Source organism: Ostrea edulis, chromosome 6 (genome assembly GCF_947568905.1).
Source record: "Ostrea edulis chromosome 6, xbOstEdul1.1, whole genome shotgun sequence".
Classification (NCBI taxonomy): Eukaryota; Metazoa; Mollusca; class Bivalvia; order Ostreida; family Ostreidae; genus Ostrea; species Ostrea edulis.
This window is the reverse complement of record NC_079169.1, coordinates 47064786-47091197: the sequence shown is the minus strand read 5'-3', so window position 1 is coordinate 47091197 and position 26412 is coordinate 47064786. Positions and strand designations below refer to the sequence as shown.

Here is a 26412-nt window from a genome sequence, read left to right as displayed (position 1 = left end):
TTTATCATAATCTGATTGATGCTTAGGTGGTATCAGTGGCCTGTAATTATATTAGAGAATTCTAAAACTAATTTGGATTTTGTATCATCAAATGTTGATCATATGATGTAATAATAATATCAAGTGCAGCATACATGAACTAGACCTATCCCAATACCTTTTACCATGCTCAAATGACTCACCCAGAATGAGGCATACTCAAATACAGCATATTTGAATACTACATTCACACAAGCTTCTACATCACCTGCACTATATACTTGTACTTACAATCCAGACTAAGACTCCAACTGACCTTGTTTTAGACAAATGGTCCTGGGCTGCTGGTCTAAGAACACACCATTTAGTCATCAGCGAACCTTATACCATGTACATATGTATGACTGAGATTGCTAAGTGTACACAAATGTAATTATGACATCACAGTTGTATGTTACAATATGAAACGTGAGCTTTCAAATGCATCTACAATATCATACATATCTAAGGTATTCTACCACTATCAATTTCTACTAATATGTTTATGTGTTAGAGTAAATAAGATGTTAACGATTCCAAAACTGAATCTGTGGTGAAAATCTAAATAACACATTATACAGGGATTCTGTTGTAGCCTTTTAACATCATCCACAGGTGTGCTTCCAGAGAAGATATGCATTTATCTGATGTGATCTTTGCACCGATCCACATCCCAAGTCTTTTTTTCTGGTAACGGAAAATGACGAGTGTGAAACGATTGATCATTCCACCTGACCTTAGAAAATTGTGGGATATATATGAATACATATAGTTGTTTTTAATGTACATCCCATCTACTTAACAACACAAACACTTACAATGTATGTTAATTATATATAAGTATAGAATAAGAAATTAGAGCCAAATTAGACCATAAGTGAACCAAGTTTTTAAATTTTCAGATTTCCTTTTACATGTTGCCATCATAAATGTGTTAAGATATTCAATGAATTATTAAAATATCAGTTAGACATTAATCAGTGCCATGGAATCTTCATGAAAAAATTTATAAGTAGCACAAACTGCTTTTTTCTTCGTTGCCAGTTAGCATAGCGATTTTGTGTATAGAAATATATTTTTTATTGTTGCATATCAAATACATGTAATGATGTTAAACTCTTTTATATTTTCAGTTATAAATCTTTTAGGTAAACAACCTTATATTTAAAAACATACCTTTACATCAAAGAAAAATCTTAATCAATTAAACATGGTAGTATCTGGTTGATGGGAGAGGCTAGAGATATGAATCACTCCTCAGTCATAAACCTGTACAACTTTATTTAGAAGAAACAATAAAATTTGTTTTGTCATATAATGAAGAAGGTCTTTGGTTTAGTACATTTGTAAGTCTTCCATAATAAAATTTGTAAAGGTTTTATTCTCTACAGTTCTTGAATTAATTCTAGCCAAAAATCAATATTGCAAAAGACTTTATGAAATGATACTTTTAACCTAGTCAAGATTAATTTTGCTATTAATCAAATCTGGTAGGACACTATGCATATTCAATTGATATGGCTGACTTGGGGCTTGATTTTTCTTCACCGTTATATACCCGGTGTAGTCAGTTTACACTGTATAATCACGTGCAGTTTGGTGTAGTGTGGTACACATGTATTCTAAATATGGATGTTCAGTAGCTGAGGAGATCGTGATGGAAAATAAACAATTTTAATGCAAAGTACACAATCAACAATTACTAGAATTTTGACAGGAATTTCTTTTACAGAAACGTATTCTAATGTGCATTTATTAATACCTACATACATCTGAAAAATACCAGGTCATACTTCAAAATATTTGTTAATTTTTTGGCACCGACCTTGTTTTTTGATGATTGTATGATATATCAATAGTTTTCATTCATTTTTTAAAATACATTTTAGTCTCTTGTAAATGACTACACACAGTACACTGGAATTATTCTCTTATATACTTTACAGCTAACAAAATACGGAGAGAAAAAATCTGTCCGTCTCGCCATTTTTCAGCCATATTGAATTTTTTGGTGCATTTACCAACACATGCCCTGTACACGGTAGAGAAAGTGTACACCAAAAAGAGTACACCTTGCATTTGATAACGGAGAGGTGTACACTTTGCGGTTGATGTAGACAAATCAAGGGCATCCTTAATTTAGAGCATCATTTTCATTAGTGGAGCATGAATTCATTACATGTACTGACAAGCACCTGCAGATACATGTATCATGTAGCTATCATCATTAAACAGTATCCAGATTCTTTCAATAGATAAATAAAAATTTACAAGCTCAGAATTTGATAAATAAATCATATACCCAATGACTAACAAATGCATTGTTGCGTTGTAGTATTCACTACCATTATGGGAAATATAGTCAGTTGTTTCATTATCAAATAAATGAAAGCTGGTTGTTACAATATGGATGGATATGCATTCAAAATACTTTGTGGGTAGAAATAAAACTTTGTATTCAGAGACCAATACACAAGCTATACAATACAATTTTTTTCTTTATTTCTTTCCCTGAATCTAAATAATAAATGAAAATACATTGAGCTGATCCCTGTTCATTTCCGTGTGAGATAATGCAATCCGCAATTGTTGCCAAATTCTACTGCATTTTTAATCAAATATTTTCTCTCAATCATTTACAAACAAAGTTTATAAATCATTAAGCATACTGTCTCTTTGTTTCATTAAAAAAAACCAGAACACCATTGGAAAAAGGCATGCATTTACAAAAATCAAATGCATAATTTCTAAAGATGTTGAAAATTAAAATTCAATTTGACATTTTTCCAAAATAAGTTTCCTCATTTCAGACAATGGGCTCATCCTATTTCCCCACCATGATAAACATACATAATTCATAACATACACCCAGACAAACGAACAACATCACCCTTGCAAAAATTCCAAACATTGTCAGAGACAATATGCACAATATGAAATTTATTAATCATTAAATTTCTAGAAAAGTGAATTGAATATTTACAATGAAGTAATTACATTGGTACTGTGTGGACAATTCTATTAACAATAGATATCTAAAACTAGTGAGATTCTTTACTTTGTCCTTGAGTGCATGCCAAACCCAGAAAAGAGTTAGCAGCGATAATGTGGCTCTCCCAGGTATAGTCACGTTAGAAATGGGGCGGGCTACATTATTGCAGCCAAATGTTTGTTGAGGTTCACAGACTGAACATAGATTTCTTATCTGTAATTAAAATCTTAGGGTCTGTAATTAAAATCTTTGGGTTGATTTCTTTTAAAAATGTATCTACAATGTAATACTATGTATTTACCTCATATATTCATAGATCTCCAGCTTTGTTGGCTCATTAAGTACAATCTTCATATCTTCTATCAGCCGTTTCAAATCCATAGACCTAAAAACATGAAATACTATCAATGTCAATTTCGTTAGCATGTATGTCGTGTTCTATATCTTAAGCTATTAATTACATAAGTAATAAAGTTGATCTGCTAACATTTAATTCTGAACAGTGTTTTTCTTTCAAAGAATTTTTTTATCATTGTAATTATAACATTGACATTTTTCTCACTTAGTTGAAATGATAAGGATTAAATCAAATAAAGTTCATACGACTGGTATCTTTTTAATGTTTCAAATATCAAGGGTCTTTCATCTTCAGGTAGAAGTTCATTGACCTAAAATAAACAAAGAATACATGTATGTGACCAAAAAAAATATAATGTATGTTTCAACACAACGTCCATTTTTCGGTTAGATGATAAATGTTAATACATGCATATGACACTTTATACACAATCTAATTAAAATTAGATCCTATAGATGAGCGGATCATAGAATCTAATTTTAATTAGTAAATGAGCCAATCATAGGATAGATGAGCGGATCATAGAATCTAATTTCAATTAGTCTGAGATTGCTTTATACAGCTTGTACATGCATACATTACATTCATGATTCAGCTGTACCTGAAAATATATGCACAGTACATCGATCAAACAAGTTGTGTTTGTGAAACACAAATGCCCCCGATAAGAAAGATCTTGTCACAAGAAATACTCATGCATGTACAATATGAAAGCTCTAATATTTAGAAGTTATGACCAATGTCAATTTTTTTTAAAAATTAGTTCAAATGTCAAGGTCAAAAGGTTTAGTACCAATGGAAAGGTCTTGTCACAAGGAATACTCATGTGAAATATCAAAGCTCTATCACTTACTGTTCAAAAATTATTAGCAAGGTTAAAGTTTTCAAAATGTAGGTCATACTCCAAGGTCAATGTCACTGGGTCAAACATGTTGGTACCCACGGAAAGGTCTTGTCACAAGGAATACTCATGTGAAATATCAAAGCTCTATCAATTACTGTTCAAAAGTTATTAGCAAGGTTAAAGTTTCAGACAGAATTACAGAATGACAGACAGGACAAAAACAATATGCCCCCCAATCTTCGATCTCGGGGGGCATAAAAATGAACACCTATACCCTCGACCTAGTACTTATATGTACAAAATACGGACCTATCTATTCATAACAACTACAAAAGTTTTCTAAAAATGGACATATAGCTTGCTTGACCTAGTTAAAAAGTAACATGAAAATGTTGATAACTTATTAGATTATCAATTCATAAAAATAGTAGTCAGTAATTTTAAAAATTTGGGACCAGAAAGATATAAAATATTAAAAATATGAATTAATGTAGAATTCTAACCTTTTCAACAAGATCATTGGCAATGGTAAGTCTACTGGAAGCCATTGTTATATAAGATATTACAACTACATACACAGAATCACCGTGCACCTAAATACACCTTGTAAACACATTGATATGAAGATCAACCTTTAATTTTCCTTCTCCTATCAAAAGGAAGTGTTACAGGGATGGGGCTAAATGAAGGGTTATATATTTACATAACATTACAATATGTGTATCCCTTTGGGACTATTCAGATGGAAGTTACTTAGTATAGACTTTTAAGTAGTGACACAATACACAATGAGTGTAAAGGACCCCTGATCCCTTTTTACATTTTAAAATTTTATCTTAAATCTTATAGGGACAACTCCACACATATTCCACCTTCTTTTTGTATTCTCAATTTGCCACAGAATAATAATTAAAGGTATTTCCATCTTTTAAAATTACATATGAAAAGGTACAACTGTCCAAAGGTGTCAGTCCTGGGGCCCCTGTCCACACTTCTACAGACAGCTCATGCCCTCTATAAGGAGGAGTACATGTATACACATTAGTGTCCAACAATTAAAACCTCCCTAGTAGAGCCTCCAACTGATAAAAGATTTTATATTGATTTAATCACTGAAAGATAAACAGGTTCTGTCTGAATAAATCTGAAGAAGTGCTATTTTGTTATTTATATTAGATCTTCTGTCTTAGAAACCAGAGAGTGTTTGTATGAGTTTGCTAGCTGAAGGAAAATGGAGCATACCTAAAGGTATTTTATTGATAATTTATGCTTTTTCATGCCCAACATGGCAAGATTATTGTATATACATACATATGTACATGTACTATTATGTTTGTGATATGTACATATGATATAAATAATCATGAAATACAATATGCAGTCACGGGGAATGATCAAGGTTGTATAACTTGTTCTCAGAAAATGTTCTCAAACCTATATATGTTCCCATACACTGTACATGCAGGTTAATATTTAGAGAGGATTACATTCAGTGAAACATTACAATATTGTATCAAGTACTTCAATGCTATTATCAGTATACTTTTACAAGAGCCCCATGGGCCAATAAGCTCACCTTAGCCATCTTGTCCCTGCCATTGTTCAAATTAAGTCACAAGGTCAAACACCAAAGTATAACATGGTTTTGCCATAAAGAATCTATATACAAAACATGAAAGCCCTACCTTAAATAGTTCAGAAGATATTGAATATGTCAGGGTTTTTTTTAAAGTAGGTCAAAACTCCCAGGTTAAAAGATCAAAACACAATTGTGTCACAGGGTCGTACCATAAAGAATTTATACACAAAATATGAAATCCCTACCTAAAATAGTTCTGGATATATACTTAAAAGGTGTTTTCTGAAAAGGCCAAACTCTGAGTTGAAAGTCACAAGGTCAAAGGACACCATATGAAATGAGAGGTCTTGCCATAAGAAATTTATATGCAAGATATGAAAGATCTACCTTTAATAGTTCAGGACATATTAAATAGGTCACATTCTTATAATATTAATAGTAGGTCAAACTTTCCAGGTCAAGGTCATAAGATCACACACCATTAGATCACATGAAAGGTCATTCCATAAAGAATGTATTATACAAAATATGAAAGCTTGAATCTACTCTATATCAGGAAGCTTTCATGTAAATTTCAGTTCAACTTTTCTGGCCCTGTTTTTTAAAAGATTTTTTCCCTATATATATTCAGCATGTAAAACTTGGATCCCTTACTGTGGCTCCACTTTACCTGCAGGAACCATGATTTTAACAAACTTGAATCTGCACTTTGTCAAGAACCATTCAAATAAATTTAAATTTTTCTGGTCCATTGGTTCTTGAAAAGAGGATTTTAAAACATTTTCCCTATATACATTCATATGTAAAACTTTGATCCCATACTGTGACCCCACCCTACCCCTGGAAGCCATGACTTTAACAAACTTAAAACTGCACTGTGTCGGGAAACTTTCATGTAAATTTCAACTTTTCTGGCACAGGGGTTATTGAGAAGATTTTTAAATGACCCCCCTCAATCTTTGCATTTTCATGATTATCTCTCCTTTGAAGAGAGCCTGGCCCTTCAATTGAACAAACTTGAAAGCCCTTCACCCAAGGATTCTTTGCGGCAAGTTTGGTTAAAATTGGCCCAGCGGCTCTGGAGAAAACGTTGAAAATGTGAAAAGTTTACGGATGGACAGACAGTGGACAAAAAGTGATCAGAAAAGCTCACTTGAGCTTTCAGATCAGATGAGCTAATGATACACTAGAGTTCATGCACATTACATAAGTACTACAATAAACATACATACATGTTACATAAGTACTACAATAAACATACATACATGTTACATAAGTACTACAATAAACATACATACATGTTACATAAGTACTACAATAAACATACATACATGTTACATAAGTACTACAATAAACATACATACATGTTACATAAGTACTACAATAAACATACATACATGTTACATATGAACTACAATAAACATACATGTAGATTTTTTAAAGGCATCGACTAAAAGTATCTACAATTTTCAAGTTTCTTCTCTACACTCCAACAAACACTACCATAATCATGTAAATCACGAATAGATACAATAATGATTACCTGTATGTAATGTGCAAAAATTATACCAATCCTGTGGTGTATTTTATGAGAGATAACAAATTATAGGTTTCACAACACACTAAAATGTCAATGTATGAATACTATATGAATAAAACCACATGGAGCTTTGATAATATAATTGTTTTTCTAGTATACTGTAGATTTATTATTCTATGTGAGTACTTAATATTGCAAAATAACTCTTAGACATCAAATCGCGAGGACATGAATTCATTAGCGGTCTGTTGATCAAGAGTTATTACATGTATTTTAGCAATATAGAAATAAAAGAGAGAAATTTCATTTTGTGAGTGGCACTTCTCACTCACTAAATTATGTGATACTAATTTTTTCATTTGTATAGAGATAACAAGAATACCACACACGGTACACAATACGCCCGTGAAAATATGCTTACATAGGGTGTTTTTCTTAAGCTATAATTTGTAGACCTTTACTTCAGGTACATGTAGTATCAGCCATCATCAGCTTGTGAATACTTTCTTTGCATAATATGGATATTTCCTTAAAAAAGGATTAAGTTCAACAACCTGTAAATTGAAGAAAATAAAAATCCTTGCCACATGCACATCTTCCATGTTATACCCATACAAATATTCTGTAAAATAAGAAGGTCCTCACTTGGAAACTGTAGAAGGAAAAATAAAATAAAAATCATGTACTCTCCATGCAATATTTCCTCAAAATTGTCTAAGTTCAACAAACTGTAATTTTCTCAAAAATTGAGAGAAATCAAAATCCTTGCCACATGGACATCTTTTATACCCATACAAATACTCTGTAAAGAAGGTTTTCACTTGAAAACTGGGGGAGGGGAGTTCACTGAACAAATCATGTACTCTCTTTGCAATATTTTATCAAAATGGACCAAGTTCAACAACCTGTAATTTTCTCCAAAATTGAAGAAAATCAAAATCCTTGCCATAAGCACATCTTCAATATCCATTCAAAGACTCCATAAAACAAGATGGTCCTCACTTGAAAATTGTGGGAGGAGTTAGCCGGACAAATTACATACCCTCCATATAACAATAATTTTCAAATAAAGGGGCAAAATTCTTGCAAGAGATGTCAAATGGATCAAAATTGCAACAAGATCTCAAGTGATCCACATAGAAGTTACATAGCAAGTTTCAGCTTGATATGTGACAGAGAAATGAAATTAGAAACAGAAAATCCCGAACGAATGGACGGACAGACAGCGACAGGCTTATAAAAATACAGATTAAAGTTGCCGAAAGACAAATATATACAGACACATGATCTTTAATCTTGGGGGCAACATATAATAAGTTATTGTGACGCTAGGACGACAAACATCTGAATAACCTTAGTACACATAAATAAAATTTTATAAGATGCATCCAAGCAACTGTATCCTAATGCTGTCATGTTAAACATTGATTTACCATCAAAATTTCAATGAAAATCATAAACAAATGATATACGATACCAAGAAAGATCATTATAATCAATAACCATATATACATTATAAATTTTTCATTATCATCAATATCATGTTTAGTGACATGTCCAGGTATGATGAACAGGGGTTTAAAAGTTCAAACCAAGGTGAATTTTCTAACAGGGATCACAATCCAGTTGCAATTACTTTCTATGTAATGTTGATTGATGAGAATGAAAACTTGGAGCGAAGAACTATATCTTAACTACGATACTACTGAAACATTACCCTAATGGTTTAAAGTTTCAAACGCAAAGGCTCACTTTCAACTGTCTGGTTATTTGAGGAGATAGTATTTGTACAGTCAAATTCCACGACCCTTGGTAATTTAACTCATCACTTTTAAATTGAGAATGGTCTAGTCTATGAAAGTGATAACAATCATCAACATCAATGTATGTCCTAGCCATCATACATGTGAAGAAAAGATAAAATAAAATCTCAGCCTTTTCATTCTTTAATAACTGTTTAGTGAAGTTGGTCAATTGGAGCAGCAGTGAAGTTGGGAAAAGTAATTCGAGATTTTTTAATGATAAAGCATGAATTAAATACACAATAATTAAATAAGTCTTTCTTTCATTTGTTAAACGGGTTTTGAAGATCACAAACATTTAAGAAAAAATGCATAACCTGCGATAGTGAAAGACATTTTATTATTTTTCCTCATTTTTAAAAAATATAAATACTTTCAAAGAATGTAAAATATAGATATTATTGACCAACAAGTTATTTAAACGTAACAGTTGAAAATCACTTGACCTTGAATTGTCTCCATATTTGGTAATGATTTCCATATTTGAACAATGGTAAAGGGATATAATCCAACATGGACAAACTCTATAAACTCATAAAATATACCATCGTATAATATAGGTAAGCATTATTTTTGTTCTATTAGAATTTTTAAATAGTCATAAATTTAAGATAACAAGATGTGTTTGTGAAACACAAATGCCCCTGATAATGGCCATTTCCAAAGATGGCCAAGGTCACAAAGACAAATATCTTGGTACCAGTAGAAAGTTCTTATATTTACCATTTAGAAGTTATGACCATTGTCAATATTTTTAAAAGTAGGTCAAACTCCAAGGTCAATGTCACAAGGTCAACATTTTTGGTATCCACGGAAAGGTCTTGTCACAAGGAATACTCAAGTGAAATTCAAATATCAAAGCTCTAGCACTCACTGTTCAAAAGTTATTAGCAAGGTTAAAGTTTTTAAAAAGTAGATCAAACTCCAAGGTCAAAGTCACAGGGTCAAAACTTTTGGTACTCATGGAAAGGTCTTGTCACAAGGAATACTCATGTGAAATATCAAAGCTCTAGCACTTACTGTTATTAGCAAGGTTAAAGTTTCAGACAGAATGACAGAATTACAGACAGGGCAAAAACAATATGCCCCCCGATCTTCGATCTCAGGGGCATAAAAATATATAGAAAACATATTTTCCAACAATTTCAACGAGGCGAGGGGATACTGGATAGGTTGGGAGTTTGTGGAATGAGAATATTCACACACGGACGGCACTAAAATACCTGGATCTAACTAAATTAAAACAAAACGTATCTTCATAGTTGCAAATGGCAAGCAATGGCTTTGAAAAGAAAATAAACAGAAAAAACTCAGTGAATGTAAAGTGAAATGGTGTATTCTTAGAATGAATATTTTATTATCTTCTCAGAATCAACAAAAATTTTGTGAAATAACCTGACGACAGCTGCATTAATCATACTATCACCATTATTAAGTCATATTTTCCAATGGTTACCAAGTCTAGACACAGAAGTAATTCCATTACACTAGAGAATGCTAATACAACACTTATATATAAAAAAGATGAATCTATTGCAGCAAATTATAGACCATTGTAAAGTTGCTTACATGTGTCTTTTGCAAATTACTAGAACAAAATGTCTGCAACATCTTCTAAACCCTCTTAGAATAAAACCTTGACATCTTTACAACATGGCTTCCATGTAGACTAGGCCTGTGTACTTTTCTTAAGAGAATAGTGCAATTACATCCATCTACAAATATTTATTCTTTCTAAGAACTATTCAAACTGGAATTCGTTACCAGAAAGTGTTATAAATAAAAAGTTCAACAGTCAAATGCTTTAAAGCTGTTATTATGAGACTTTATAATGAGTAGGCTCACATACAGACATGGATAAGTTACTCAACAACTAAGTTATTTTCCAGCAACCATTTGCAGTAATGTCTGCAGACAAATAACAGCCAAAAAATAGTCCTCATCAAGTTCACAACATGAAATGTTCTGGGTGTCCAGGGAGCGTAATGGTTAACACACTAGCTTCTCACCGCTGTGACCTGAGTGTGATCCCAATGATCGACAGTGGTTGTATGTGAGAGGGTATGGCGGTCGCCCACTCAGACACATGGGTTTCCTCCGGGTACTCCGGTTTCCTCCCACAAATGACCTAGCACCAACATCCTTGCAAGTTGGTAAATAAGTATATAGCTAATGTTCATCGTTGTTATGTCCAACTTTTGAAATAAAGATTATTTATTTATTTATATCAATACATTACTGTAAACCTCGTGTGGTCTAAATAAAGCCTAAATATTTTTACACACGGGATTGACAATAGTTCTCATAGGACCAAAGATTTTTGAAAGCCATAGATCTACAATATGTAACTATTGATTCAGAATACCCCTTATTGTATGTATTCTCTTAAGAAGTAGACAGACATAGCCTACATCCACGTAGCCTATATCCACATAACCTACATCCATGTAGCCTATATCCACATAACCTACATCCACGTAGCCTATATCCACATAACCTACATCCACGTAGCCTATATCGTGGATGTAGCCTCTCTAACAGTGTCTAATGAGGATACCCGTATTAAAATGGCGTGGCTGTATACAGTAGATACAGGCTTGAGAGTCTGCAACTTGTAAAAGATGATATATCGCCCAGTTTAATCCTGTCCATTACTTCTATATTTATTTACATAATTGCATAAACATGCAGAAGAATGAACGCATATCAATATAGTACACATGCCCTGGAAAGCTAGTTGACAGGCCCAATGTCGCTCATTAATTATTTAGCGCTGTATTACGCTTCTGTCACTTAAACAGCCTAGAAAAAGAAATGTATTTGACAAAATATCATTAAGAATAGTACCTTAGTAACATATCGTCTAGCAACCTTATTTTCCATGACTTTTTTTTTATCTGATGGAGTGAAAGGAATGTAAACACTGGATTTGGTTTAGCGCCCTCTTTCAACACATGCATTATTTGAACCGAAAACGTATGAAATTTCCGGAATAGGTAGCTGAAGAAACTGGGATGATTTATCACGTGTTTTTTTGTTTTGTTTTGTTTGGGGGGTTGGGGGTGTTGTAGGTTGTATGCCGATTGTTTTTTTTTTTTAAAAATACTATATATATATCTTTATATATATATATATATATATACAAACTGTTTTTCATTAACATAAATTCAGAAAATATATCCATACATTTCACAAAATCGCCTCGCAGTGTGGACTACATTTGTATCTAAAACTTTTTGTTCAAGGCATAATTATATCCGCAGAATATATCACACGTAGCTGTCATATGGTGTACATTTAGTTTATATGACCACCAGTGGTACTAGGACTTCATAAAAAATGATAACATTGCGTATATGCATGAAATATTCAGTTGTACTGAGGAATCTAATTTGCAGCATTGAACGCGGCACACAGGAAATACATACTGTGTATAGAGTACATTCGAACATATATAACATCCCCAAATAGTGGATAACCATACAAATATATAATAGTTTGTATTAATACATTTCAGTACTTAATCGTATAGAGAAAATTACAACATAATACGATACGTGTATGTAAATTCTGAATTACGCAATATACACATGTAGCAATAAATTCCTCTCCGAATAAAGTTATTTTAGCAAGTACGCTTTTCCACAAGCATTGTTGTAATCATGTTAATTAGATTAAAGAAATAAAAGATGAATTAGATATGAATATAACATAATATATCGTAGGTTACATTTGGGCATGATACAATGCCGCAGAAAGTGTAGTGCAACACGAAATATGAAAGAAATAAAGACTGGAGTGGCCAGCCGGGTTCTATCGTCGGTGGCCAGATAGCTCGGTAGAGCACCTGACTAGAGGTTCAAGGGGGCCCAGGTTCGAATTCCGGTTTGGTTCGTTGCATTCTCTCCCTTTCTGTTACATTTTTTGCCGTTGACCATCCCTGGACTTGCAGGTAAAAGTCCTGCCTGGGACAATGAAACCTGGGTCGTACGTTTTCGAGGACGAAGACAATATAAGGATGGAGGAGTGTAGCAGCCAGCCGGGTTCGATCACTGGTGGCCAGATAGCTCAATTGGTAAAACACATACTGACTAAAAATTCAGGGGGGCCGGGTTCGAATCCGGTCTGGTCCGTTGCATTTTCTCCCATCCTGTTACATTTGGTGTCGTAGACCAGCCCCTGGAACTGACAGGTGAAAATGCCTGTCAGGGGATTAAGATCCTGGGTTGATGTCTTCAAGGTGTGAATACATTTAAGGATGAAGGAATGTAGCGGTAAGCCGGGTTCGATCGCCGATGGCCAAATAGCTCTGTTGGTAGAGCACCTGACTATATATTCAGGGGGCCCGGGTTCGAGTCCTGGTCTGGTCCGTGCATGTTCTTTTCTCCCTTCCTGTTTCAAAACCAAAAAGAAAAACAACTTACTCATGTACATCATGAAAATATACATTTAAATACCTGAACGTTTCTATGGAAATGCCCGAGTTACAGTATCTATTTCATGAATGATAAATGAACAAAAATAACACAAACTATTAAAAACACGAAACATGTAAATAATTAAAATTTACCTTCTTTATTTGTTAACCAAGCCGTTAATTGAACTCTCTCTCTCTCTCTCTCTCTCTCTCTCACTCTCTCTCCGACAATATTCACATTGTTTGTAATATTGTACTGTAAAGCTTAAAGTAATTAAGAACTTGAACTTGACTACAAACGGACTTTAAAGAGCGTCTCGCAGAGAAAAACGAAAAATAGAATATAACTAATACCTTGATTAAGAAAATTTGAGAAATATTGAGAACATTTTAAATGTTTATGCAAAAACATACTAAAACCTATCATCCCATTCTTCGGGAACACCCCAGTTTTTATTCATACAAAGTCACCACATTGTACATGTATTAGCATATTCGCCGCCATATATGATATGGATTTTAGCATGTCATATTCTATTTATCATATATAACACTTCAAGGAGACTTGGACTTCCACACTCGACCACAACAGACGTCCCAATCACCACAGTGCCAAACATCGCGTGGGGGAGAGATTCGGTGCAGGGCTCGTTTACGAATGATGTAGTGTTTATGGTGGATTTTTAAAATAGAATTTGATACGGAGTCCGGGAACTGGTTCTATAAAACATCATTCTTTTTATCACATGCCGGTTATACTTCTTTTTTTTTTCATTTAAAGGTGCATTAAGAAATAACTGGTACATTATTTTACTATGGTGAAAACCTTGATACAACGATTTACTTTGGTAAAAGCCTAGGTGCATTGATTTTACTTTAATGGTAAATTTTTAAATATTGTAAAAAAATCTTTAATACATGAAGTCTAATTAACTATGGTAAAAACTCTCATACATTGATTTACCATGGTTTAATTAAACTTTGACATTGATTGTTACGAACAAATACGTAATTTCCACGTTGACATGCATTTTTGCACGCCGGTCCTATATGATATGGGCTTTCGGACGATATGTCGGTACTTGGTACATAATGTAATGATTATCGATTCTGCGCATGCACTGCGCGATATGGATGACGATATCAACGACCGATCCGAAAACCCATATCACATATCAGACCGGCGTGCAAAAATGCATCTCAATCCCCAAATCACGAGGAAATAGTTATCATTTCAATTGGTAAAGGCATCAAAGGCAAAACTATTGAAAACTACATGTATATCGCCTCTTGTTTGCAATGATGCACAAAAGTAAGTGGCAGTTTCGATCAATGACGTATACAGTGTATATGTCTGTTTCGATCAAAGGTGATCCATCGTTCTGGTCAGGCAGAGTGAAGATGTACGAGACCGGCTTCATAGTGAGACTGATTAAATCATCGAGTGATCCTGATATAATACTGTGTACATAAGTGTATGATATTGGTTCTACGACAGATCTAGAGTTTTCTTAAATCTATATTTTCGTCCAAAAAGGGTTCCAAACCTCCAAATTGCACCTATGGTATTTTTGTCAAGATTTCCAATCAAAGTGGTGATTTAATTTGCCACTGTGGTTTAGTTCTCTCTCTCTCTCTCTCTCTCTCTCTCTCTCTCTCTCTCTCTCTCTCTCTCCTTTTACACTGTCTACACCATGTACATGGACCTCAGAATAAGTCTAGAAAAATCTACACAAGTAGTATATTAAAAAAAATCACAAAGCCGATTGAGTATACTCGACTTGTTTCTGTAAATTTTCAGGATTGTAATGCTATAATATAATATGTATATTACAACAATGTATTATACTCCTTGAAGAATTACAGAAACTAGTCGAGTATACTCAATCGGCTTTGCGATTCTTTTATTACTCACAAACAGGGGGTGCTTACTCCTCCTAGGCACCTGATCCCACCTCTGGTGTGTCCACGGGTCCGTGTTTGTCCAACTATCTATATTTTGTATTGCTTATAGGAGTTATGAAATTGATCACTGTTCGTTATCTTCACCTTACACAAACACACAGACACGTGCTTTCAAGATGAATACAACATTTGATTTCTCCAACATCAGGCCAAAAAGAAATTGGGAATTTCAAAGTTGAGACGAATTTGTCACTTCATGGAAAAACTCACATCTCTTTTCGCTTTCAATTATCTTGCACTATAATTGTGTGGTAAAAAAAATGAAAAAGGTGACTTCTATCAACATCTGGCATCAAATTCCATCTAAAATGACTGATAATGTACTGTTTGGTAAATTCTACATGTTTTACATTATTTAGTCACATGATAAACAAAAACTAGCGATAATATTTTCTAATTGTTTTCGACTGCATTGTATGCGATGCAATTTAGGTGCATACAAAGGTGGTAGTTTTTGTTGTTGTATGTTCTAGTGGCGAGATTTTTGTTGTTGTATGTTCTAGTGGAGAGTTTTTGTTGTTGTATGTTCTAGTGGCGAGTTTTTGTTGTTGTATGTTCTAGTGGCGAGATTTTTGTTGTTATATGTTCTAGTGGCGAGTTTTTGTTGTTGTATGTTCTAGTGGCGAGTTTTTGTTGTTGTATGTTCTAGTGGCGAGTTTTTGTTGTTGTATGTTCTAGTGGCGAGTTTTATTCAATCATATAACTCGGTCAATACAATACTTTAGCTATTCTTGGAATACAATATTCAACTTGCCCTCTGGGTTCAGTGAATATAGTACTTCTAATAGGTAGATAAAGCACCGTATTGGCCTAGAAATATGACCTGCATAATATTATTTTGATGGGAAATGACATGTCCTCATTTGAAGTTGCTGTTACAAATAGCTTTTTGGTATTATTCAAATATAATTTTTTTTAGTAAATTTTTTCGTCTTATCATTTATTCAGCCACATATCCGCTCGTAATTAGTTTATAGAATATAAATTAGTAGTCGGTGTCATCTGCTGCATTTCTTCTTGATTCCATCCGCTGATTACTGAATAATTTAGCTGCTTCTACTCTCTACAGTGAGACAGTTCACTATCCTGCAAGTTTTCGCACTAAGAAGTCATCAATATTTTAGCATAGAGCCAGTATGACGAACAAAAAAAAAAAAAAAAAAAAAACCCTGTCAGATAAATAATGCAAGCCGTTGCTCTTCCTCGTATGAACAGTACTAAGTTTCTAAGTATGGGGATAAAGGTGCAATACTTCTAGAATTGTAACACAGACTGCAGTCAAGCTGTCATATTTAAAATCTGAATGTACATGTATATATTGGTTGTAATTACGTATCAAATACACCCAGGAAAAAATCCATCAATTTAGGCTGCGTTCCTATTGCTTTTCTTCATGCATTATGATATATGCTCCGATCTTTATGAGATTTTAATAAAGATATCAATACTACGGTATTCTATGAATAAAACGAAACTAAGATTCTATAGAATATACATACAAAATATTCCGGTTGTAGAGAAGTAGATAAAGACAGCCTGTCTTTTTAATACACACTTGATCTCCGAAACGAGCCGAGTGCTGACCACGTGACTGTTTTATTAGTATATCACGTGCTATTTTTTATTTATCTAACTACCGGTATCATTAGTATATTTTACACAGGATTTAACATAAGGATTTAGTGTGATACATCCTTACTCTTAAATCTATAGTCAATAAACCCGATATCAAAACTTACAGACGCCATTAATTCTTTTCTTTCCGACCGTAAAAAGGAACGTGCAATGCATACATTATACAAATATATAAGGCTAACTGAAAATAATTTGCGAAAGTTAAATTAGTATAAATTAAACTTAAAATTTCGACCTGTTCCTTCCATCTGGGATGAAACTGAATATTTTTCGTTGCACAAGTCATCATATATCGCCATTATCGATACAGTGTACATTAACCATATTAGCTTGGAAATACCCCCCCCCCCCTAAAAATTAGTATACCTTTAAATACATACAACACAAATATCCGTAAGGGGGGGGGGTGAATTAAGGAATGGCAGTAATTATCAACTTAATCAGTCCTGCACTGTAAATACACACAGTACCTCTCAGAAGCAAAGGTAAACATATTCCTACAGATGTGCATATTTTCAAGTTATTAGATTTTGCATAGAGAGATAGCTAATGAGAGAGAGAAAATGTCAATCTTTTCTTCAATCATTTGTTCATACGTCGTATAGAAGAAGATATGCACTTAAGGGACATCAATAAATTAATTTCAGCACATTTCCTCTGCAACATATTGCATTGGGATATGAAGTAAATTATTTATTTATTTATACCTTCAATTCTTGATGGATATCCGATAGGATGAATAATTTATCAGAGTTCTCCCCTCTATCACTACTAATCTGTGATGGCTTTCGCCAAAAATAAAATTTAGTCCGAGCCACAAGTTAAACCTTTGCCTTTCTTTAAATATGATTGATTCCCCCCAAAATCTAATGTATGGTTTGTATGTATGATTAATTGGCATTTAGTTACGGTCATTGAGCAGGGAGGGATCGTTATCGTGCCACACATACGGGACCTCAGTTTTGGCGGTCTCATCCTATAAAGGACCGCCCCATTTAGTCGCCTCTTACGACATGCAAGGGGTACTACTAAGAACCTACTCTTACCCGGATTCCCACAGGATTATAATATATAATGTTGGGAGAAGTTAGTTATCCATTAATATGATATTTTGTAATAAACCAAAATGATAATAACATTCATAGCAATAATGATAATACAGTATATTTTAAGCAAAAATGGAAACAAATAATAAATAAATACTAAATATATCAAAATTAAGAGCATTCCTCGACCCTGACACTTTAACCAATACTCCCAAGCAATATCTCTCTCTGCAGCATTCAGCTACCGTAAAGCTTACACCAATGCTCCCGTGCGATCTTCCACACTGGAGAATTCAACGACGGTGACACGTTCAACAATGTGTCTGTGCAATATCAGCGATACCAATGCCCCTTTAACAATATCTCTCTGGGGCATTCAGCAACCGTGAAACTTCCATCAATGCTCCCGGTCGTACATTCACTCTCTAGAGCATTCAGTTATACCAATGCACCCTTATAATATCTCTCTATAGCATTCAGTTATACCAATTCACCCTTATAATATCTCTCTGGAGCATTCAGTTATACCAATGCACCCTTGTAATATCTCTTTAATAGAGCATTCATACCAATGCACCCTTGTAATATCTCTCTGGAGCATTCAGTTATACCAATTCACCCTTATAATATCTCTCTGGAGCATTCAGTTATACCAATTCACCCTTATAATATCTCTCTGGAGCATTCAGTTATACCAATGCACCCTTGTAATATCTCTTTAATAGAGCATTCATACCAATGCACCCTTGTAATATCTCTCTATAGCATTCATACCAATGCACCCTTGTAATATCTCTCTGGAGCATTCAGTTATACCAATTCACCCTTATAATATCTCTCTAGAGCATTCAGTTATACCAATGCACCCTTGTAATATCTCTCTGGAGCATTCAGCAACCAAGGTACTCTCACCAATGCTCCCATGCAACTCCTCTCTAAAGCATTCAGCGACCGTGCGAAACGTCCACCAATGTCCTCGTGCTATCTCTCTCCTGTTCTCTTCCATCACTACCAAATTTTGATTATGTTTCGTCACTTCTAGCTGGAGTTGTTCTAATGACGATAAATTCATTCGGACTACACTGTAAATCTGCCAAGGGTGAAGACTGAAATCCTGGGCTAGCGAAGACGAGCATGAGGATGTTGTTAATGCTTTTTAATTTCAAATATTGTTCCATTGTCCATTTTCAGAAATCCTATGTAAATAAAAAAAAAAACCTTCTTGTGGTCTCGCTCTGAATCCAGGTGTAAAGGTAAATTTATGTACACGAAATGAGGATCATTGCCTATTAATTTGACGTATTGTATCCTTCTGGTTGTTAAGAAGAAAACAGTAAAAATAATTCTTATACCAACATGTTCGTATACATATAGGCCTAAATGAAACCTAAAATGTTATTTGTGACCGAACTCTAGCCATTGGTGGGGGTCATGATGTGAAGAACATTGAATCTACAATACATAAACATGCTTTCATATCAACACACTTTGTCTTCTTCATTGCAAATTTCAATTCTTTATTTTAGCCATAATGAGTATTCCCAAAATAGCGACTAATGGTTTGACCTTCATAACTTCCAAGTTAAAATATTATTATCTAGAAATCATTACAAGTACGAATTTATTTAGCTCTCTGTTTTTCATATTCTGGTCTCAAGATTGCGGCTTTAATTCGTTTGACCTTAACAAGGATTTTTAAAAAAAAAAAAAAAATCAAATGCTTTATTTATGGTGTCCGAATAGGGCCATTTGCAAAAGCGTGACTGCGCGTTAGTCACCACACGCCGTCACGCCAACAAGCTACGCGCCTTCGCGCTCTCACGCCAACAAGCAACGCGCCTTCACGCAGACAAGCAACGCTTGTTAGTGTGTTGTGGACACCATATTTATTGACGATTACCAAACATGAGGCGTACATCATGGATTTACATCATATACTCTTATATGTAACATAATACACAATACAAAAAGATGTATTGACCTTGAAAACTAGCGTATCACCTTTAGACTTCTAAACTATGATAAAACATTATTAGAAATATTAATAAGTACGGATCCATAGCTCTCCATGTTTTGATATTAGAATTTCAGGATTGCGTAATTTGTGTGACCTTGAAGAAAGGAAAAATTGTATTGACCTTGAAAACTACTACAGTAACTGTCCCCATTAATCTTTTTTCGTGTCGGCACTGTTTACAATTCCGATTCCACAATGGTACGTATAAACACATAATTCTTTTAAAACTTAATCACTCCAAATCAATATCTTCCGATCATTTTAATCATGTTGTTTTGGAAGTTTACACTGCAATTTTGTCCAATTTCTATATTTAAAAAATAAATAAATTCTATTCTCATTTCGACCCGATGATGGTACAAACTCTTTATAATACTATCGTCTGTAGACATGTTTGCAACGAAAACAACCATTTTCTCTTGTTAACAATGTAGATTCTCAATATTTGTCATATTTTCGTAGTGTGTAGTATGCGATATTTATTTTTGTAACATATGTCTCTTGAAAAGGGTCAGGGATAGAAAACACACAACTCGTTGGATAATAATCATATCCGACCACGAACCTTGGGATATCCTATACAAATATCTCTCTTTGTGTTAAGAGAGATCTCATTTTCTAAAGAGAAATCTCTCTGAAACGAGATATCTCTTTAAATTATGAAATATCTTATTTTTCGAAATTTATAGTAGAGCAGCTTGCCATACGAACGTTGTAAACTTTGTGGAACTGTACTGGAATGTTACATATAGTAATCTATTCTCTGTCATTATCATCATTTTTGTTATCTGTAGAAATGAACCATTTTTACACACAGTGTACAAACATCCTCTGTAAACTGGTATGTTCATAAAGGATATATCTTGTACGTGTGCATGTACTAGTTAGCGGAAATATTGATTGATTGATTGATACATTGTTTTACATCTCGTCGAGAAGTTTTACTCATAGTGAGACGTCACTATGGAGTACCACGAAAGACCTATATATGCTAAGGTCGTAGCAGTGAGGGTTCATTATCGTGCCAACGTCTGTCGCAACACAGGACCTCCGTTTTTTAAGGACATACCCGAAAGACCCGTGATCCTCACTTCTAAATGTCGAGCGTTAATTGGCGGAGGAGCAATACCTACCTATTTTAACGTCGTAGGTTTGACGCACTAACAAAATAAGTCTCCTATACTAACGAGAATAAGTCTCCTATACTTATTCCCACTAATTTAAGGGCAATCTTATATACATTGTATATCTTAATTCTTTAGCGTCGAGCATCGGCCTGAATTTTGCAGCCCTTCACCGACAATATGGTGACGTCTCCATATGAGTGAAAGATTCTCGAGAGGGACGTTAAATAATATACAATCAATCAATCAATCGATACAAGCAAACATTTTATCTGCGAATATCGCATTTTATTTTTCATTCCAATAGGGGCGTACATAAGTCTCGTTTCTCGTCACTTCCGGTGAAGCGTTTCCGTTGACAAACAAATCCGATTCAGTATTACGAGTGTAGAATTGGGCCAATACAACTACACGTCCGAAAAACCAACTGTACAGCTTTCGATCGCATTTAGAACATGAATTGAAAACACAGAAACTTTTATCAGAAGTGAGCTCGTCCGAGTATTATGACACCGAAGCATGGTATTATCAAAATCCTTTTGAATTTTTGTCTTGGAGTGGAATGTTTAAAGGTTAACATCGAATGATCTGTTTATGCTATTTTGCAATTTTTTCAATGGTCTTTAAGATATTACTCAGCATTGGTACATTACGGAAGAAAAAAATATTTATACTTTCTGCATCCATTAAGCGGATCACTAAATTGTTTGTATTTTCTACCGTCGAACTACGACTTGATTTCGGTGAAATGAAATGTTGCTATAAACGATTTTTACACTGAATTCAATACTGGAATTGTTATTCATTTGATTGGATTATTCAAGAAACGTTTCCTTCATAGCGATTCCCCACGAACAATGATCAAGTCAACAAAACCTTCTTTAGATGTCAATCTAGTTGTTTTTAAAACTCGTAACCAATAAGCGATATCTTATCTAATGCTAAAAGCTAAAAATACTGCCAAAAACAATTTTTAAACGATTTATACACGTTGGACCAAATTCAATTATCGATCAGAATATGCATAAACCGATTTCCAGACGTGTTTACTTACACATTTACTCCAAAGAGGACCCATTAAATATTAAAACTGTCCACAGACATTCTCTCCCCGTGACGTGGAACAAGCACGAAAATGTTGAGTACAAAGTTGAGAATGGGTCTCAAAGAATGAGGTGCCTTAGAAAGAATACGCAGTGTATTCGCAGAATCATATATCAACAAATCTCATTACTCGATCGATATTATATTTTTGCACAGTAGGATTTATTTTTCATTAAATTTGTGGTTTAGAAAATGTTTTCAATATTTATATACTTCATTGGGATATGGTTTGTAATTATTGTCAACGATATTTTAATTGTTATGGAATTTTGCAGCAAAAAGCATCAGAGTTCCAAAAAGTAACAATTTTTCTTTATGATAGATTTAATAAAAATAAATTCAGTAATTGAATTTTGTTATATGTACGGAAAACACAGCACAATGCTTAAAGATTTAATTATCTGCTAAAGTATCACAAGAGTGTGCCATTATGATTGGATTATTCACTGTAAATGACGTGTAATACCGGAATCTCATTAAATGATCAATTATAAGAATTGAATAAAAATTATGTGATAAATATGAATCGCATTGAATGACTTATTTCCTTAGTAATGTGCCCTATACATGCAGTTGACTTGATTTTATGGCAAAGTTGATCGAAATACATATAATGATACTAAAACAATGCATTTCTCTTTCTAAAATATTCCTCAGATATGTTTGCTTTAAATTTTCAGGACATGAAAACGCCATTAATTTGAAATGAAAAAGAAAAAAATGATTAAAGATTCTTCGAATGAGAATATATGGAATAAGTCGACTCTTTTGGCAGTTTGATTTTCTGAAAAGTCCACCTGTGCCTGATGATGAATAAATTATGCATCTATCAAATATATCTAAACTTTAGCATGGCTATCTGATATGATCATAGAATATGATACTACATGTGTTGGGTTCCAATTCGTGTATGCTGATATATATATATATATATATTTTTATATATATGCGTTTACTTTCAACGAGAGATGTATCCATGATTTATCAATACATTATGCATTCCACATGTTGAAAAGAGAAGACCATGTAATATTTATCAAAAGTTTGTTCCCGATTGATTGGCACCAACAATCATTACTATGAGATTATAATTGTATCCATTCTTGAAAAATATGAGTAAATATACCAATTGATTTTTACTCTCAAAGGAAATTCTTTATAGAACACTTTTTTCTTTAATCTTTCATTCAATTCATTATGATAAAATTAATCTCATTTACATCGACTATCAAGTATATTGCTTTTAATAAATAATTAAAGGGTTTCTAATTTGATATAGAGAAAGGTTATGAATAAAAGATTTAGGGAATATTGCAGCATAAAGAATGTTGTACTGAGATCCGATGTAGCGGCAGGGCATGATAATCAAAGGTAGCGCCAAGATCGAGCCATTAATAATTCAAGGACCAATAGGCGATTTGAAATAACCTTCAACGGGGCGCACTTATTAAGAATTCAACCATACTAATTATTCACAATAGAAAAGGAGTACATGTAAATAATTAATGAATGCGGAGTTTGCGCTCTAATGTAATCCATATATATTGTACAGACATTTTTCTGTGGAATTAGACGGACTATCTGCACTTCATCTTCCATCGTGAAGTCGTCCGGGAAAATTCTGGCATTTACTTTCCCTCATCATGCTGAGGAAGATCAAACAAGAGCCTATGGAGATTACAGACGTGAGCCCTTCTCTTTTAGCCAACGCAAAATCCGCTTACAGAAATGGAATTCATTCCAGTGAAGAAAATTCAACTTACGACTGTTCAAAACGAAAGTGTACAGAATTTGAACATTATAGTAGAAAAAGAGGACGCTTTAGTTCTTTAGGAGCAGATTTGTACTCGCAAAGTGGCCTCAGTGATGTTTTGCCAGGGAATAGCGACTCCAGCAGTGAAAAATCGTACGATTGTTCGCTGTGTGAAGAGAAATTTTCAAATGACGAGGATAGGATGTGCCACATAACTTTAGTTCACAAGAGCAAGAGTAACACAGGAAGACGAAATTCAACACGCTTTGCAAGGCACACGTGTCAAATATGTTTCGCAAGATTTCGTACTTTGAAAGATTTCTTCAGCCATACAAATTGTCATGGGGAAAGCGCTGGACTAAGCGCCATTCAAAAAAGCATAAATGAATCAATTGCAAATAACAATATACAACGATTTTTTGCCAGCTCTTTAAGTTCGAGTTCCGTCAGCGACATATTTCAAGCCGCATTTAAATGCGACTGCTGTGATAGAATTTTCTCGAATAGAGATTCCTACGCAATGCACGTGATGATGCGCGTGAAAAATGACGCTTGCAAACAACAACATGATATACACAACGGTGATAAAGAACAATGGAGAAAGTTATCAGAAAGAGAGGGAAGCAATGTAAAAAAACAACTGAAAGACGAAAATACAAGTCCAAAAAATGAAATTTTGACAGCTGATTTAAACAAAGCATCATACATTGATGTTACCAACGCAACGGAAAAAGATGAGTATTTGCAGTCTCTTCTTGAACACTCCGTCGAAAGACTTTGCAGTCAAAATATGTCTTTGTTGTTAAAAGACCCCAGAAAATGTATGATATGTAATAAGATGTTTGCAGATAAAGATTCCTTGGCGATGCACGTGATGTCACACCATAATAATGGAGTGTCATCTTTCACACAAAGTCAAAATCGGCATACCAATGAAAAATCAAACTCGATAGCCATGCGAATGCCGACATCGTTTGTTCGTCTGCTTCAAGGCTCAAAAGAGGACAGCATTCAAACAAAGATGGAAAACAAGAAGCTTTGGTGTGAGTATTGCAAATTAGAATTTGTAGATCACGATTCTCTGGCTATGCATATCTTGAACCACACTTTATCCGAAGTGAATGGAAAAGAAAAGAAAGAACACACATTGATAACAACAGAAAATAAACGATTGACTTTTGGGGATTCCAAAGAAAGGAACTGCATGAAAGAGGTCATTGATTCACCATTGAACCTGGTCACAAGCAGAGAGAGTTTGGTTTCGAGTATCAGTTTACAGCAAAATGATGAAATTGAACATACTGAATATTCAAAGCACAAAGAGGATGCAGACAATGACCAGGATGCAACAGATAAAGGAAAGAAACTCTCCAAAATCACTCTCTCAATGCAAAGAAGTGTCAGCGTTCCAGATATGAGAAACACATTTAAAGATGTCCCCCATCGCCCGGCTTCTGCTGAGGGAATGGAGAGAAATTACGAATACCTATTAAGTGACACCCCTCTAGATTGCTATTCGGACGAAAAATCCGCAGCAGAATCCCCGTCCGACGATTCGAGGAAATCCCAAGATGCTGTAAAGCCTAGGGACGATAAAATTCCCCTCTCAGACTTGAACGAGGCCAAGAAGCAGACGTTTATTGCAACCGACGAATTCAGCAACCCTCAAGAACTTCTGAAACACATTGATAAGCCTGTTTATTTTTGCCGATTTTGCGACGTCATTTTCCTTAACCGCACGATGTTTTACCTGCACAAGGGCCTCCACAACGTCAACAACCCGTGGCAGTGCAACATGTGTGGACAACTGTATACTAACGTTCATGACTTTTCTGCACATGTAATTCACCCTTGACACCCATAAGACGCGTTTAATTTAAAACGCGAGAGGTACAACAATATTTAAAGTATACCTGTACAATGTACATATACAGAAGTGTGGACATTTCATAGAAGAGATGATAAAATGACATATGATATGTTGCCTGTAATTCAATATGCTCAAATTGTTGTGATCATTTTCCTCATAGCTTGTGTTTAAGATGTATTTGATTTGTTGAATTTGCTTAAATACATGTAGTTGAAATGCTTACAATCGAGTTTACGTTGTCGCTGCGATTTTTGAATAACTGCTCTGCTAAATTTCTAAGAGTATTCTAAATTACGCAATGAAACACATCAATCATTTATTCAAAAGGGAAATGAAATAAAAATAAAC

General features: G+C 34.1%; 2 protein-coding genes and 1 long non-coding RNA gene across 6 annotated transcripts in view; 2 read left to right on the top strand and 1 right to left on the bottom strand.

The window, feature by feature from the left end:
- Positions 1–12104, bottom strand: part of LOC125683559 (harmonin-like) — a 26106-nt gene extending 14002 nt beyond the window's left edge. Inside the window, exons 1-4 of one of the 4 annotated variants that reach the window (XM_048924838.2) lie at positions 11981–12104; positions 3614–3678; positions 3312–3395; positions 1–40 (exon numbers count right to left, since the gene is read on the bottom strand). The exon at positions 1–40 is cut by the window's left edge and continues 88 nt beyond it. In XM_048924838.2, the coding sequence (XP_048780795.1) occupies positions 1–40; positions 3312–3395; positions 3614–3678; positions 11981–12016 (225 nt within the window). In that variant the 5' untranslated portion in view covers positions 12017–12104. Of the gene's footprint in view, positions 41–3311; positions 3396–3613; positions 3679–4715; positions 4871–11980 lie in introns of those variants that run through there. The other 3 variants (XM_056139789.1, XM_048924837.2, XM_048924839.2) reach the window with 3 other exon arrangements.
- On the top strand, positions 5376–11354 carry LOC130046815 (uncharacterized). The gene is made up of 2 exons (XR_008795824.1): positions 5376–5460; positions 11023–11354. It is a non-coding gene; the product is annotated as an uncharacterized LOC130046815 (long non-coding RNA).
- A 12928-nt stretch (positions 12105–25032) lies between the features above and the next one.
- Positions 25033–26049, top strand: LOC125647211 (zinc finger protein Pegasus-like). The gene has a single exon (XM_048873904.1). It carries the CDS (start codon positions 25033–25035, stop codon positions 26047–26049), a length of 1017 nt encoding a protein of 338 aa, XP_048729861.1.
- Positions 26050–26412: the final 363 nt, after the last annotated feature.